General features: G+C 57.8%; 1 protein-coding gene across 2 annotated transcripts; it reads right to left on the bottom strand.

Annotated features, from left to right (window-relative positions):
- Nucleotides 1–1,180: 1,180 nt before the first annotated feature.
- Nucleotides 1,181–9,283, bottom strand: LOC126643903 (E3 ubiquitin-protein ligase TRIM62). 2 transcript variants are annotated; one of them, XM_050322673.1, is made up of 6 exons: nucleotides 9,138–9,283; nucleotides 6,714–7,123; nucleotides 5,083–5,178; nucleotides 2,577–2,833; nucleotides 2,364–2,479; nucleotides 1,192–1,748 (listed from the first exon to the last, which is right to left on the bottom strand). In XM_050322673.1, exons 2-6 carry the CDS (start codon nucleotides 7,119–7,121, stop codon nucleotides 1,198–1,200), a joined length of 1,428 nt encoding a protein of 475 aa, XP_050178630.1. In that variant the 5' UTR covers nucleotides 7,122–7,123; nucleotides 9,138–9,283; the 3' UTR covers nucleotides 1,192–1,197. The 2 variants fall into 2 exon arrangements, with proteins under 2 accessions (XP_050178631.1, XP_050178630.1); XM_050322674.1 differs by lacking the exon at nucleotides 9,138–9,283 and having other exon boundaries at nucleotides 1,181–1,748.
- Between the last annotated feature and the right edge of the window lie 6,357 nt (nucleotides 9,284–15,640).

The following is a 15,640-nucleotide window of genomic DNA, read 5'->3' as shown; positions in this document are numbered from 1 at the left end:
ACCCCCATGCAGCCCAGCTCCTACATCCCATATATCACATCCCTATATACCACATCCCCTTCTACATCACACCCCTTATGTATCTCACCCCTATATATCAGCCCCCCTGGATAAACTTACCCTATAGATCCCACCTCTAAATATCACAGTCCTGTACAGATCACCCCCTAAATCTTACATTCCTATATATCACATCCCCTATATATCACACCCCTCATACATCACATATCCTATGTATCAGACCCCCTATATATCACACCTCTATATATCACATCCCCTATATATCAGACCCCCCTGGATAGACTTACCCTATAGAGCCCATCTCTGTATATCACAGTCCCTGTATAGATCACCCCCTATATCTCACCCCCCTATACACCACATCCCTTATATATCCCACCCTATAGCTCACAGCCCCTCTGTGTCCACCCCCCTGGACAGACCCACCCCATAGAGCCCACCCCCTATAGATCCCCAGACACCCCCCCATAGCCCCCATACCCACACACAGCCCAGAGAACTCAAACAGACCCTACAGGGGTATAGGGACCCCTATAGGGACACAGGGAACCCTACAGAGACCCCTACATGGCTATAGGGAACCCTACATAGATACACATCCATGGATACCCCACATGGATACAGGGACCCTCCATGGATATAGGGAGCTCTGTATGGATACATGGACCCCTACGTGGACATGTGGAACCCTACATAGATACACAGACCCTATATGGATAAAGGGAACCCTACGTGGATACAGAGACCCTACATGGACCTGTCCCTGTCCCCGTTCCAGGACAGCCCAGCAGAGGATGACACACATGGCACAGCAGCGTCCCAGGGCACGGTGCTGCACCCCTGGCACGGCTCAGGACGCACCCCAGGGCACTGTGACCCCCCACGGGTGTGGCACTCATGGCATGGCACCCCACAGTGCCCCTGGCCCTGTTGTGACACCCCACGGTGCCCCCCACCACAGTGAGAGACCCCCCCAGCACAGCATGGCCCTCCCCCCACCCCGGTCCCTCCACCACCTCCCTTCTCTCCAAATCCTTTATTGCCACATCCCAGCCCCCACACCGGGATTCCCTGGAAGCACAGGCCGGGCCGCTGTGCCGGGACCAGTCCCTGGGGTGGCCCGACCACCCCTCTGAGGGGCACGGACCCCCCAACCCCCCCACCCCCCGAGATCCCTCAGATGCGGACGGTGTTGATGCGCAGCGGCTGCACGTTCTTGCCGTTGGCGTGGCTCTGCCCGGGGCTGAAGTAGGAGCAGAGCTTCCCGGGAAACCTCTCCCGGAAGGTGTAGAGCCAGGACATGTCGTCGGCGTTGTAGAAGATGAGCAGCCCCTTGTCGTAGTCCAGGAAGACGCCCACCTTCTCCAGCTTGCCCTTGACGTTGAGCCGCGTCCAGGGCTCGGTGCAGGCGCTGTACTGGTTGCCGTCGTGCATCACGATGCAGTAGAAGCCGCGGCTGGGCAGGATCTGGATGCTGCCCTTGCGGCTCACGGCCTCGTGCGCCAGGCCCAGCACCCACTGGGTCTTCTCGGACACCACCACCTCCCAGTAGTGCACGCCGGCGCCGAAGGCCTGCGCGCCCAGCACCGACACCTCCACGTCGAAGCGCTTGGGCGAGTCCTGCAGCGGCTGCGGGTGCAGGTTCCCGTAGGCCACGATGGTGCAGTCGTCCGACAGGATGAGCCGGTGGTGGGCGGTGCCCGGGTCCAGGGTCAGCGCGGCGGGCACTGCGGGGCGGGGCACGGGGTCAGCGTGGCCGGCTCTGCCCCCACGGTGTGGGGACCACGGGGCGGGTCATGGGGGCTGCCAGCCCTCAGATCCCTCAGCAGTGTGGCACTGGGCCGCCCTGGTGGGTCCCCAACCCCTCACCAGTGACATCCCCATCCCTCCCTGGTGTGTTCCTGTCCCTCATCAGGGATGCCCCTGTTCCTCACTGGTGTGTCCCCATCCCTCACCAGTGACATCCCCATCCCTCCCTGGTGTGTTCCCGTCCCTCATCAGGGATGCCCCGTCCCTCACTGGTGTGTCCCCATCCCTCACCAGTGACATCCCCATCCCTCTCCAGTATGCCCCTGTCCCTCACTGGTGTGTCCCCATCCCCATCCCCCTCCAGTATGCCCCTGTCCCTCACTGGTGTGTCCCCATCCCCATCCCTCTCCAGTATGTCCCTGTCCTTCACTGGTGTGTCCCCATCCCTCACCAGTAACATCCCCATCCCCATCCCTCTCCAGTATGCCCCTGTCCCTCACCAGTGACATTCCCACTCCTGTCCCTTCCTGCCGTGTCCCCACCCCTGCCCAGTGCCACCCCTTCCCTGTCCCCGCTCCCTGCCGTGCCCTCACCGGGATGGATGTCCTGGAAGAGGGATTTCCAGATGGTGAACTGCAGGGGGCCCATGTACTTGGAGGTGGGGAAGTCCTCGTAGGTCAGGTTGGTCTCGTGGATCTTCCCCTTCAACCTGCACGGCACAGACAGTGTCCCCAGTGTCACCCCAGTGTCACCCCAGTGACACCAGTGAGCCCTCACTGTGCCCCCAGTGCCCCCGTGGCACCCACCTCTCGGACAGGGAGGCCACTCCAGCCAGGAAGACGTGTTTGTCGGCCTCTGCCAGGCGCTCCTGCAGGATCTGGGTGCCCTCCTGCACCTTGCGCAGCTGGTGGCTGTAGCGCTGGATCTTGTGCTCGATGTCCGAGAGCGTCCGCGCCGTGTCGGCCTCCAGCTCCTCCAGCATGGCCTTCTGGCGCTCCCGCAGCAGCCGGTGCAGCCGCTCGAACGCCTCCCCGATCGTCACCCGCAGGCTCTTGGCTGACGACTGGGGGGGTAAAAACGGGGTTAGCGGGGGGGCCACGAGCTCCTGAAGAACCCTCGGAGGAAAGAACCTCCCAAAGAACCCTCAGAGAATCTCCCAAAGAACCCAAAAAGAACCTCCCAAAGAACTCTCACAGAACCTGAAAAGAACCTCCCAAAGAACCTGAAAAGAACCTCCCAAAGAACCCTCAGAGAACCTCCCAAAGAACTCTCAGAGAACCTCCCAAAGAACCCTCAGACAACCTCCCAAAGAACCTGCCAAAGAAACCCCAGAGAACCCAAAAAGAACCTGAAAAGAACCTCCCAAAGAACCCTCAGAGAACCTCCCAAAGAACCCTCACAGAACCTCCCAAAGAACCCTCACAGAACCTGAAAAGAACCTCCCAAAGAACCTGAAAAGAACCTCCCAAAGAACCTGAAAAGAACCTCCCAAAGAACCTGAAAAGAACCTCCCAAAGAACTTGAAAAGAACCTCCCAAAGAACTCGAAAAGAACCTCCCAAAGAACTCAAAAAGAACCTCCCAAAGAACTCAAAAAGAACCTCCCAAAGAACCTCCCCAAGGAACCTAAAAGACCCCTAAAAGAAGCCTGAAAGAACTTCCCAAAGAACCTTGAAAAGACAACCCTGAAAGAACCTGGTGAAGAACCCTAAGAATTCCTAAAAGAACCTCCCGAAGAACCCTTGCAAAGAACCCCAAGGTCACCCTAAAAGAACCTCCCAAGGAACCTTAAAAGAACCTCCCCAAGAAACCTAAAAGAACCTTGAAAGAACTTTCCAAAGAACCTTGAAAAGAACCCCAAAACAACACTAAAAGAACCTCGAAAAGAACCCCAAGACAACACTAAAAGAAACTCCCACAGAACCTCAAGAGAACCTCCCTCAGAAGATTAAAAGAACCTCATAAAACCCCCTAAAAGAACTCTCAAAGAACCTCCCAAACACTTAAAGAACTCTTAAAGGACCTCTAAAAAGAACCTCTAAAAAGCCCTAAAAGAACCCTGAAAGAACCTCCTGAAGAACCTTGCAAAGAACCCAAAGATCACCTTAAAAAAACCTTCCCAAAGAAGCTAAAAAAATCCTAAAAGAACCCTGAAAGAACTTCCCAAAGAACCTTGAAAAGAAGCCTGAGAGAACCCTGAAATAACCTGGCAAAGAACCCTAAGATTACCCTAAAAGAGCCTCCCAAGGAACCTTAAAAGAACCTCCTCAAGACACATAAAAGACCCTCCAAAAAAATCGTAAAAGAATGCTGAAAGAGCTTCCCAAAGAACCTTGAACTTTAAGAGAACCCTGAAAGAACCCAGCAAAGAACCCTAAGAGAACCCTAAAAGAACCTCAGAAAACCCCCTAAAAGAACTCTGAAAGAACCTCTCCCAAAAAAACCCTGAAAAAATCTCCCAAAACAATTTTAAAGAACTCTAAAGGAATCCTTAAAGAACTTCTAAAAAGACCCTCTAAAAAACCCTAAAAGAACCCTGAAAGAACGTCCAAAAAAACTTTAAAAGAACTCTTAAAGGACCTTGAAAAGGACCCTCTAAAAGACCCCAAAATAACCCTAATAGAACCTCCAAAAAAACCTTAAAAATTCTTAAAGAACCTCTAAAAAGATCCTCAAAAAACCCTAAAAGAACCTTCTAAAAAACCTTTTAAGAATTCATAAAAGACCTCTAAAAAGACCTTCTAAAAAACCCTAAAAGAACCCTGAAAGAACCTCCCTCCAAAAAACCTCTAAAAAGACCCACTAAAAAAACCCTAAAGAAAAATCTCTAAACCCCTCTAATAAACTCTGAAAAAAACCTCAACCTCCCCCAACAAAACCTTAAAAAACCCCAAAACAAAACAGTAAATAACCCCTAAAAACCCTAAATCCTAAAAAAAACTCCCCTCCCCAATCACTGGTGGCAATGGGGAGAAAACTGCCCCTGCCTGGGAGCTGAGTGAGGAGATAATTCAAGGGATTAATTAAAAAGATAAATTAAAACCCTAAAGAAGGAAATCCCAGAGGGCTGAGCAGCCCCGTGGTGGGGGGGTTTGGGGAGCAGCACCCTCCCCCCAAGGGTGGGTTTTGGGGTGCCAGAGAAAGGGGGATAAAAAGGGGCAAATCCATGAGGAGTGTTTGGGGTCCTGGAATGAGGTTGGTGAGGGGCAGGGTTGGTCGTGGCAGTGGGGGGGGTGACCCCACTGGTGGTTTTGGGGGTGTGTGTGGAGGGTTGGGGGCACAGGGGGGGACATGGAGGGGTCCCCTCACGTACCTTGGTCTCGGCCAGCTGCTTCTTGAGGAGCTGCAGGGCTTCGGTGTGGCCGCGCTCGCTCTCCTGCAGCCCCTGGAGCTGCTCCTTCAGCTCCCGCTGGAAACACGGCACGAGGGGGTTTAGGGAATAACAGGGATCCCACAAAGGCAGCTGTCCCACCCAGCTGGGGGGTTATGGGGTGGGGGAATCCTGCCCAGGGAAGGGTTTAGGGGGGTCCTGCCTGAGGGGCAGCTCAGCGGGGTCTTGGAGGGGCACAGGTTTGGAGGTTTCCAAGGACTCCCAGGGGAGGGAGAGAGGGATGGGTGGAGGGAGGGAAGGATGGAAGGATGGACAGATGGATGGAGGGATGGAGGGAGGGAGGAAGGGATGGAAGTATAGGTGGATGGAGAGATGGAGGGAGGGGTGAAGGGCACAGGGTGGTCCCAACGGGGACAAAAGGACCATGGGACAGACAGACATGAGGAGGGCACAGAGCTGACCCTGATGGGGACAGGAGGAGTGAGGGACAGACAGATGGACATGAGGAGGGCACAGAATTGACCCTGATGGGGACAGGAGGGGTGAGGGACAGACAGATGGCTGGACAGGAGGAAGGCTGACCCTGAAGGGGTGTAGGGACACAGGGACAGGAGGAAGTCCCTGGACTGACCCCACAGCTTCAGGAGGGACACAGGGACAGGCACCAACACCGAGGGGAGAGGGACCAGCTGGGCAAAGCAGCCCCGAGGAGCCACCTGGGGCAGGGAACCCCCACCCAGACTGACCCTCCATGACCCACCTGCAGCTCAACCACAACCCCCTGCAGCTCCTCCACCATGACCCACCTGCTGCTCCCTCACGGCCTGATCTTCCACAACTCCCACCTGCAGCTCCTCAACCATCAACCACAACCCACCTGCAGATCCAGCACAGCCCACCTCAACCACAACCTGCTCACCTGCAGCTCCTCATCTACAGCTCCCCAACCAGGACCCGCCTGCAGCTCCTCAACAAAAACTCATCTGCAGCTCCCTCATAGCCTGACCCTTCACAACTCACCTGCAGCTCCTCAACCATCAACCAAAATCCACCTGCAGTTCCTCAGCCACAACCCCACCTGCAGCTCCTCATCTCCAGCTCCCCAACCATGACCCACGTCAACCAAAACTCACCTGCAGCTCCTCATCTTCAGCTCCCCAACCAGGACCCGCCTGCAGCTCCTCAACAAAAACTCATCTGCAGCTCCTCAACCTGCAGCTCCCTCAAGGCCTTACCCTTCACAACTCACCTGCAGCTCCTCAACCATCAACCAAAACCCACCTGCGGCTCCTCACCCAAAACCCACCTGCGGCTCCTCACCCAAAACCCACCTGCAGCTCCTCACCCAATACTCACCTGCAGCTCCTCATCTCCAGCTCCCCAACCAGGACCCACCTGCAGCTCCTCAACAAAAACTCATCTGCAGCTCCTCAACCTGCAGCTCCCTCAAGGCCTTACCCTTCACAACCCACCTGCAGCTCCTCAACCATCAACCAAAACCCACCTGCAGCTCCTCACCCACGACTAAAGGTGCAGCTCCCTCACGGACTGACCCTCCACAACCCCCCTGCAGCTCCTCATCCACCCTCCCCCCCTGCACGTCCTGACCCCACCTGCAGCTCCTCGAAGGCGTCGTCCACGTTGGTGACCTGGTGCTGCTCGTGCACGGCGGGCTCGTCGCAGAAGAAGCAGACGACGGCGCGGTCGGTGAGGCAGAAGAGCTTGACCTTCTCGTGGTCCTTGCAGGGGAAGGGGCTGCGCTGGGCACCCAGGATGGCGTCCAGGGGGAAGGCGCTGTAGCGCTCCACGATGTTGGCCAGCTTGAGGCTGGGGGCCAGCGTGGGCTCGGCGAAGGTGCGGCGGCACTCGGGGCAGTCGCGCGTGCCCTGCGGCTCCTGGCGCAGCCAGTGCTCGGTGATGCAGCGGCGGCAGAAGTAGTGCTCGCAGCCCAGGCACACCGGATCCTGGTAGATGCTCAGGCAGATGGAGCACAGCAGCTCGTCCTTCAGGCTGCACGCCATGGCTGCGGAGGGGACAGGGTCAGAGGGCAGGGGGGAAGTGGAGGATGAGGAAGGGAAATGGGGAGAAGGATGAAGGGGGAGACGGGGGAATGGGAAAGAGGGGCAGGGGGAGAGGGGGAATGGGGAGGAACTCATCCTTCAGGCTGCACACCATGGCTGAGGAGGGGAGAGGGTCAGAGGAGGGGAGAAATGGGGGAATGAGGAAAAGGAGGGAAATGGGGGAGAAGGGGAATGGGGAAAATGGGGGAATGGGGGAGAGGGAAGAGGGAGAGGGGAGAACGGGGAGAGATCGCCTTCAGGCTGCATGTCATGGTGGGGATGGGGGAAAGGGTGAGAAGGGAATGGGGAGATGGGGGGAGAGGAGAGTGAGGGGGCTTGGAGGGATAGGGCAAGGGGGATTGGGGTAATGGGGGAGTGGGGAGGGAGGGTAGAGCAGGGGAATGAGGGAGAGGGGGAGGGAGAATGGGGAGAGAGGGAGTGGGGAGAGGGAGGGATGGGGTGAAAGGGTGAGTGGAAGCTTGGGGGTAATGGGGAGAGGTGGGAGGGGAAATGGAGGAGGGGGAATGGGAGAAGAGGGGGAGTGGGGGCTGGGAAATGGGGGAGAAGGTGAGTGGAGGGGAATGGGGGAGGGGTGAATGGAGGAGAGGGGGAATGGGGGAGAGGGTGAGTGGGGAAAATGGGGAAGACAGGGAGAGGGTGAGTGGGGAGAGAGAGGTTGAGTGGAGGGCTTGGGAGGGGATGGGGCGAGAGGGGAATGGGGAATTGGGGTAGAATGGGGAGAAATAGGGGAGAGGGGGAGTGAGGGGTTTTGGGGAAAAGGGTTAGTAGGGGTCTTGCGGTGAAATGGAAGAGAGGGTGAGTGGGTGGGAATGGGGGGAAAGGGTGAGTGGGGGTTGGGGGGATTTGGGGTACAGGGAGGTTGGGCATTGAATGGGGATTTGGGGTGAGGGGAAAGAAGGTGAGTGGGGGGATTTGGGTTAGAAGGAGGTTCTGGGGGGAGAGGGTGAATGGTGGGCCAAGGAGGGGGAGAGTGGGAGAGGGTGGGGAGAAGTTGCACGTGGTGGGGAATAGGGGTGTCAGGAGGCAATGGGGGGCTTACTAAGAGGAGGAATGGGGAGGATCAGGATGAAATAGGGGGGCTGGGGGGCTGCAAGGAGTGGAATTGGAGGGTTTGGATTTGGGGTGTCAGGGCCAGATTTGGGGTACCAGGATAAGGCTGGATTTGGGGAATCATAGCTGGATTTGTGGTGTTGGGTCTGGAATTGGGGAATAGGCTGGATTTGGGGTGTCAGGGTCGGATTCAGGGTATCGGGACGGGATTTGGGGTACCGGGGTGAGGCTGGACTTGGGGATCAGGTCTGGATTTGGGGTGTCAGAGCCGGATTTGGGGTACTGGGGAGAGGCTGCATTTGGGGATGTGTTAGGGCCACATTCAGGGTCTCGGGATGGGATTTGGGGTACTGAGGTGAGGCTGGACTGAGGGATCAGGACTGAATTTGAGGTGTCAGGTCTGGATTTGGGGTGTTGGGGCCAGATTCGGGGTTATTGGGACAGGATTTGGGGTTACCGGGGTGAAGCTGGATTGAGGGTGTCAGGGCCGGATTTGGGATACCAGGGTGAGGCTGCATTTGGGGATGTGTCAGGGCCGGATTCGGGGTCTCAGGGCGGGATTGGGGTACCAGGGTGAGGCTGCATTTGGGGATCACGGCTGGATTTGTGGTGTCAGGGTCGGGTTCGGGGTACGGGGACAGGCTCTGGGGTACCGGGGTGAGGCTGGACTGGGGGACCGGGGATGGATTTGTGGTGTCAGGGTCGGGTTCGGGGTACCGGGACAGGCTCGGGGGTACCGGGGTGAGGCTGGACCGGGGGATCGCGGCTGTACCGGCCGCTGCACCGGGATCCGCGGGTTCGAGCCCGCCCCCGCTCCCGGCAGGACCCGGGTTCGAGACCGGCCCCCGCCAAGCCCCGTGCGATGCCGCCCCGCGCCTCCCACCCCGCCGGCGCCGCTGCCCTCACCCGCCGCCGCTGCCGCCACCGTGCCCGCCGCCGCTCCCGGTGCCGTCGCCGTTCCCGTTCCTGATCCCGGGGGATCCGCGCTCCCGCCGCCGCCTCAGAGCGGCCCCGCCGCGACGGGCGGGGGGTGTCTGAGCGGGAGGGGGCGCGGCCGCGCGGCACTTCCTGCCCGCCCCCAGCGCCCACAGTGGTCCCGCCCCCGCCCATTGTCCCCCGCGCGGCGCGGCCCCGCCGGCGCGTTCCACCGCCCGCCCGCGGGGGGGCGCTTAAAGGGGCCGCGGAGCCGCCGGCCGCGTCCTGCCTGTCCGTCTGTCCGGCCAGCGCAGCGCTGCCCCTTCCCCTCCCGCCCTCAGGCCGTTCGGCTGTCCTTCTGGCTGTCCCTCCGGCCGTCCCGTTCTCCCTTGTCCAGCTCTTGGTTGCTCCGTTTGTCCATCTGACTTTTCTTCCCTCTGTCCTTCTGTCCCTCCATCTGTCCATCCCTCTGGCTGTCCATCCTTCCACTCATCTCTGGGTCCCTCGTCCAGCCATCTCCACATCCAGGCCTTAATCTCTCCATCCATCCATCCATCCATTCCATTTCTCTATCCATCCTGTCCCTCTGTCCCTCCATCCCTCCCTCCCATTGACCATCCTTCTGTCTCTCTATCTGTCCATCAGTTCATCCATCCATGCATTGATCCCTCTGTCCCATCCATCCCTCCCTCCCTCCATCCATCTCTCCTATTGTCCATCTCTCTGTCTGTTTTTCCCTCCTTCTATCCATCCCTCTATCCCTCCATCTGTCCATCATTCCATCCACCCATCTCTCTGTCTCTCCCTGTGTCCAACCATCTCTCCCATTGTCCACCCCTCTGTCCATCTTTTCCTCCCACTGTACCTCTTTCCCTCCATCCATCCACTACTACTCCATCCACATGTCCCTTCTTTCCCTGTCCATCCATCTCCCCATCCAGCTCTTAATCCCTTCATCCATCCATTTGTCCATCTATCCTTCCATCCCTCTGTACCCCTATCCCTCAATCCCTCAAACCCCCAGGATCCCCAGGGGTCCCTTCACTTCCCCCTCAAGGATCAGGGACACAGGGGAGGGACCACTGGGGTGGGAGGAAGGGGGGCTGGGAGGATGGAGCAGGGACCACAATTCCCAGGGGGAAGTTGAGCCACATATTTTGGAAGCAGCGTGGCCACCTGGCTGGGAGCCAACAGGAACAAACTCCTTGGCTCTCACCCCTGGATCACCCCCCTTTCCTCCCCCAACCTTGGGTACCCCCCATCCCTCTTCCCCTCCTTCCAAGGAATAACCACCCGCTTTGTTCCTCTTCCCTCCAGGCCCCAAACGCTTGGAAACAGCTAAAAAAAAAAAAAATCCCACATGCATTTGTTATTTTTTTTTCCCAGCTTGTTTTCCTGCATTAGGAATTCAGGTCGTGTCTCCCCTCTGGGACCCTCTGGGGACTGAGGAATGGCTGGAATGATATCAAATAACCGTGGAAAGAGGGGGGAAAATCCTCTATTTTTCCTCCCAGATTCAGGTATGGGGGGGGAGGGATTTCACGTAGTTAATGGGTTATTTCATTGTATCCCAAGCGTTTGGCTGAAATTTCCAGGAATTTGGGGTGATGGAGGGAGAGCATTGTGGCACTGCACTCGCCCTGGCGGATCCTTGGGAAACCACGGGGTGGTTTGGGCAAACAGGGAAATTAATCCCTGTTAATTAGTAAATTGGCTTTGTTACCTCCTGGTAAACCCTGTGTGAGCCCGGGGAGGGGGGGAGGAAGGGGGGTGGGGAGGGCTCCTCCATGCCTTGATTCCCAATCTTTTTGGGATACACGGCCCTTCCCCGCTGCGGTTCCGGAGCATTCCAGGATGTGGGTGATCCGGCAAAGCCGCCGGGCAGGGAAAACCCGTCTCGTGGCCACGTGTGCCGCGTGTGCCGGGAATGCTGGCGGGAAGGGCGGGAGGCCCCGAGGAGGAGCTGCGGTGCTGGAATGTTCCCCCCCTTTGGCCGCGGGATGGGCACGCCGGGACGTGCCCGCTCCCTCCGTGCCTCCATCCTGGCACGGCTCTGCCCCTCCCTGGAATGTTGGGAACATCCCACCTGCTTCCCGGAGCCCCCGGTGCCGCTGGATTTCACCCCGCATTCCTTTAAGGACCCCACTTTCCTTCAGGATCCCACAGCCCTCCACGGAGCAGGCAGGAAGCCGGCGCGTCTCATCTCCACAGTGCTTTGCAAACAGTAACTAATTAATCCTAATTAACTCGTTACCTAATTAGAGCCCAAGGCCCTCCCCTTCGCAGGGAAATTCTGGCACCTCTGGGTTTGTTTTTTTACCAAACACCCCAAAACCTCCGGGTTGGCTTCACTTTGCCAGCAGCAAAGCCCTTGGTGCTCCCCAGCACTGCCAATCCGGGGGGAAAATCCCGCTTTTGGGATCGCCAATGCCGAGGAACCCGGAATGAGGGTTTTCACTCATCTGGATAACTGGCACTGGGAATGCTGGTACCCCCAATTCCCAACCCATCCCAGGGGAACTCCCCTCCGGTAGGTGATTTCACCATGATTTTGTGGAAAACGAGAGATTTTGGGGGAAGGAAACGAGTGGGTGGGTGGGTGGGTGGGTGGGGATGGAGGTGTTTCCCAAAGAATTCCTTGCCTGGTGTGCCCTGATCCGGGACACAGGCTTTGGGAAGCTTGATGGGATCCCAGTGTCACCATGCAGGGAGCCCTTTTTCCACTGGGACATCCCAATTTGCCATCCATAAAAATCTCCTTTTCTCCACCGAGTCAACTGGAGGGGTCTTCCAACGTGGATCCAGCTTCCCGGTGCTGTTGGAATGGGAAGGATCTGCTGCTCCACGCGGGTGTAGCAGCCCCAGGGCTCTGCCAAAAGTCCACAGTGGTGATTCCAGCAGTGATTTCCCTCCGCTCCCGCCTTCCCCTCCTTTTAATAGTGGTTGGATCTATCCCGGGAACAACCCCAGCCTTGGAATCCTTCTTTTTCAGCAGGCGAGCGCTGATTTCCTTCGCTTTCCAGCCCAGGATGGAGCCGGGCATGGGTTTATTATTATTATTTGATTTTTTTTTTTTCTCCCTGCATACCAACCACCTTCCCAGGAAAGGGGCCCCTTTCCCACACCCAAGATTAATCCACCCAAAGTAGGGTCGGAAAAAAAGCCCGGAGCGTCCCTTCTCCCAGCCAGTCCCAACCAGGAGAATCCCAGGAGATGTTCACCAAGCCTTTGGTGGATCCCACAAGCCCAGGGGTGACCCCACAGAGTTTCCTCCCAACGCAGATTTGGGGTTGGGTAACTCCAGTCCCCCCTCCCCCCAAAAAAAACCAAACAACTCAGGAAATGCCTAAATTGGTGCTGAGGTTTAAAACCACCAGTTTCATAATCACAGGGAAAATCAAATCACGCTGCAGAAGAGAAAGTCCCGATGAAAACGGACCCAGTGAGGGGGAATTCGGGCATCAGGGAAGCTCCAGGGGGATCCAGGCTCTCCCAGTGTTCTGGTTTGGGGTGACACTGGTGTTGGGTGGCAACTGCTGGTTGTCAGCATCCGAAAATCAGATGAAAAAGGGAGTTTTGGAGCTGCTGGCTCGGGTTGTCGGTTGAGTCATGGATAATTAAAGGACCTGGGGACCTTCCCAGATGGGGAAGTGCTGGCGGCTGGGGGATCCCAGCTGGGGGACTGATGGAGCAGTGGGAATGTGGGAGGGGACAGAGTCAGGCCCCAGAGGTCCCAAGGATGATGGTCCCTCTGTCCCAACTCCATTGCCACGACCTGCCCCAGGGGCTTCTGAGCCCCCCACCCCCAGCAGCTGCAGAGGGACACCCACTCCCTGGTGGAGAACTCTTGGACACTCATCCAACCTCATCCTATTTCATCCCATCTTCATCCCCATCCCATCCCACTCCATTCTGTCTCACTCTATTCCATGTCATTGCATCCCACTCCATCCTACCTCATTCCATCCCATTCCACTCCATTCCCAACCCATCCTCACTTTGTCCCATCCTACCCCATCCCATCTCACCCTCGCCCTGTCCTAACCCACTGCCATCCCCACCCCATTCCACACTATTCTCATTCCACCCAACCCCACCCCTATCCCATCTCACTCTCTTCCTATCCTACCTCGTGCCATGCCATTCCACCACGTCCCACCCCATCCAAATCCCTTTTCCCATCCCATCCCTACTCAATCCCATCCCATCATCATCCTTCCCCACTCCCCACCTCTCCCAGAGGCACTGTGTCCATACAGGACATCCATCTCCAATCCATCCTCCTCTGAGATGGACCATTTTGGGAAAACATGAAAAAATTCCCTAATTTTGTGAGGTTTTCTAAAGTCACTTTTAAATTGGAAACTTGGAAAGTCCACCATCCCCTGGATGGGGGAAGGAGGTGGGATTTGCTCCCCTTTTCCTTCCCCTGTGGGCTGTGCCTGTGCATTTGGGGGGGCCTCAGGACCCACAGACGGGCTGGGGGGGACTCGGGGATGGGGCAAAGACCCTGAGAGGGGCTGGGGGGACCCCCAGAGAAAGGGGGGGACCCTCCAGGGTGTGAGGAGATACTGGGAGGACTGAGGGGGTGTCCTCGGGGGGTGGCTGTGGAGACCCATAAAGGGGGGTTGTCAGAGGCAGAGAGGGGGACTGAGGGAATTGGAGGGGCTGAGGGAACTGGGGGCCGAGGGGAATTGGGGGCTGAGGGGAATTGGAGGGCTGAGGTAATCTGGGGGGCTGAAGGGAATTGGGGGGGGGAGCTGATGGGGAGATTTGGAGGGGGCGGGATGTGAGGAGACCTGGAGGGGCTGAGGGAAACCACAAGGTTGAGGTTTGGGGGGGATGAGATTTGGGGGCTCTGAAGAGACCTGGAAGGCCTGAGGGGAACCATGAGGGGCTGAGAGGAAATGGGGAGAGTGAGGAGGTCTAGGGGGGCTAAGGAAGAGCTGTGGGAGGCTGAGAAGAATGGAAAGACTTGAGGGGATCTTGGGGCTGAGGAGACTTGGGGGACACTGAAGGAACCAGGGTCTCCAAGGAGATTTGGGGGGAAGGGGCTGAGGGAAACCAGGGTGCTGAGAGAACAGAGGGCTCTGAGGAGATCTGGAGGGGTTGAGGAGATTTGGGGAGGTGGGGACATTGAGGAGCCCTGGAGGAAATCGGGGGATTCCCACTGAGGGAACTGGGGTCTCTGAGGGGATCTGGGGGTTTGAGGGGAACTGAGGGGGCTGAGGGGAACCAGGGGCTGAGGAGACATGGGGGATCTGAGGAGATTATGAGGGGTGTGAAGAGATTTGGGGATGTGGGGACACTGAGGAGTCCTGGAGGTGCTGAGGGAACCAGAGGCTCTGAGATCTGAGGGGGCTGAAGGGGCTGAGAGGAACCAGGTGGGTACTGAGGTGGGCTGGAGGAGACTGAGGAGAATGGAAGGAGCTGAAGGGATCTAGGGGTAAAGAGATTTGGGAGGTGGTCTGAGTAGAACTGGGGGTCTGAGGATCCCAGGGGTCTGAGACCTGCAGGGTCTGAGATTTGGGGGATCTGAGGCGATTTGGGGGTGGTGTGTCAAAGGGGAACTGAGGGGGCTGAGGGGAAATGGGGGTCTGAGGAGATTTGGGGGTACTGAGGACACTGAGGGGAGCAGGGGCAGGCTGAGGAGATCCAAAGGGATCCAGGGGTACAGAGACCTGTGGGTGCTTAGAGAACCAAGCGGAGGGTGGGGAGGTTTTGGGGGGCTGAGAACACTGAGGAGGTTTTGTGGGGCTGCAGACATTGGGGGGCTGAGGAGGTTTTGGGGGCTGAAGGACCTGAGGAACTGAAGAAGTTTGGGGGGCTGAGGAGGTTTGGGAAGCTCCCTGGGGCTGAGGAGGGGGCTGAGGACACTGAGGAGGTTTTGGGGACTGCAGACCCTTGGGAGCCCTGTCAGAGCTGAGGAGGTTTGGGGAACCCTGACTGGGCTGAGGAGGTTTGGGGGCTGAGGACACTGAGGTGGTTTGGGGGGGCTGAGGGACCTGAGGGACTGAGGGGGTTTGTTTTGGGGGTGCGACTGAGGACAATGAGGAGGTTTTGGGGAACTGAAGGAACTGAGGGGCTGAGGAGGTTTTGTGGGGGATGCTGAGAGAACCGAGGGGCTGAGGAGTTCTGGGTTCTGAGAGAAGCGAGGTGCCGAGGAGGTTTGGGGGACTGAGGAGGTTTTGGGGGCTGAGGGAACTGAGGACACTGTGAGGAGGCTTTTGGGGGCTGCTGACCCCGGGGAGCCCTGTTGGCACTGAGGAGGTTTGGGGGGCTGAGGAGGTTTGGGGGCTGAGGAGGTTTGGGGGCTGAGGAGTTTTGGGGGGCTGAGGAGGTTTGGTGGGGCTGAGGTTTGGGGGCTGAGGAGGTTTGAGGGGGCTGAGGACACCTGAGGAGGTTTTGGGGGCTGAGAAGGTTTGGGGGGCTGAGGAGGTTTGGGGGGCTGAGAAGGTTTGGGGGCGCTGAGGAGGTTTGGTGGGTCTGAGGGC

This window comes from Myiozetetes cayanensis, unplaced genomic scaffold (genome assembly GCF_022539395.1).
Source record: "Myiozetetes cayanensis isolate MyiCay16 unplaced genomic scaffold, myiCay2020 scf28, whole genome shotgun sequence".
Taxonomy (NCBI): Eukaryota; Metazoa; Chordata; class Aves; order Passeriformes; family Tyrannidae; genus Myiozetetes; species Myiozetetes cayanensis.
Note: the sequence above shows the minus strand (reverse complement) of the source record. Positions and strands in the feature narration are given on the sequence as shown.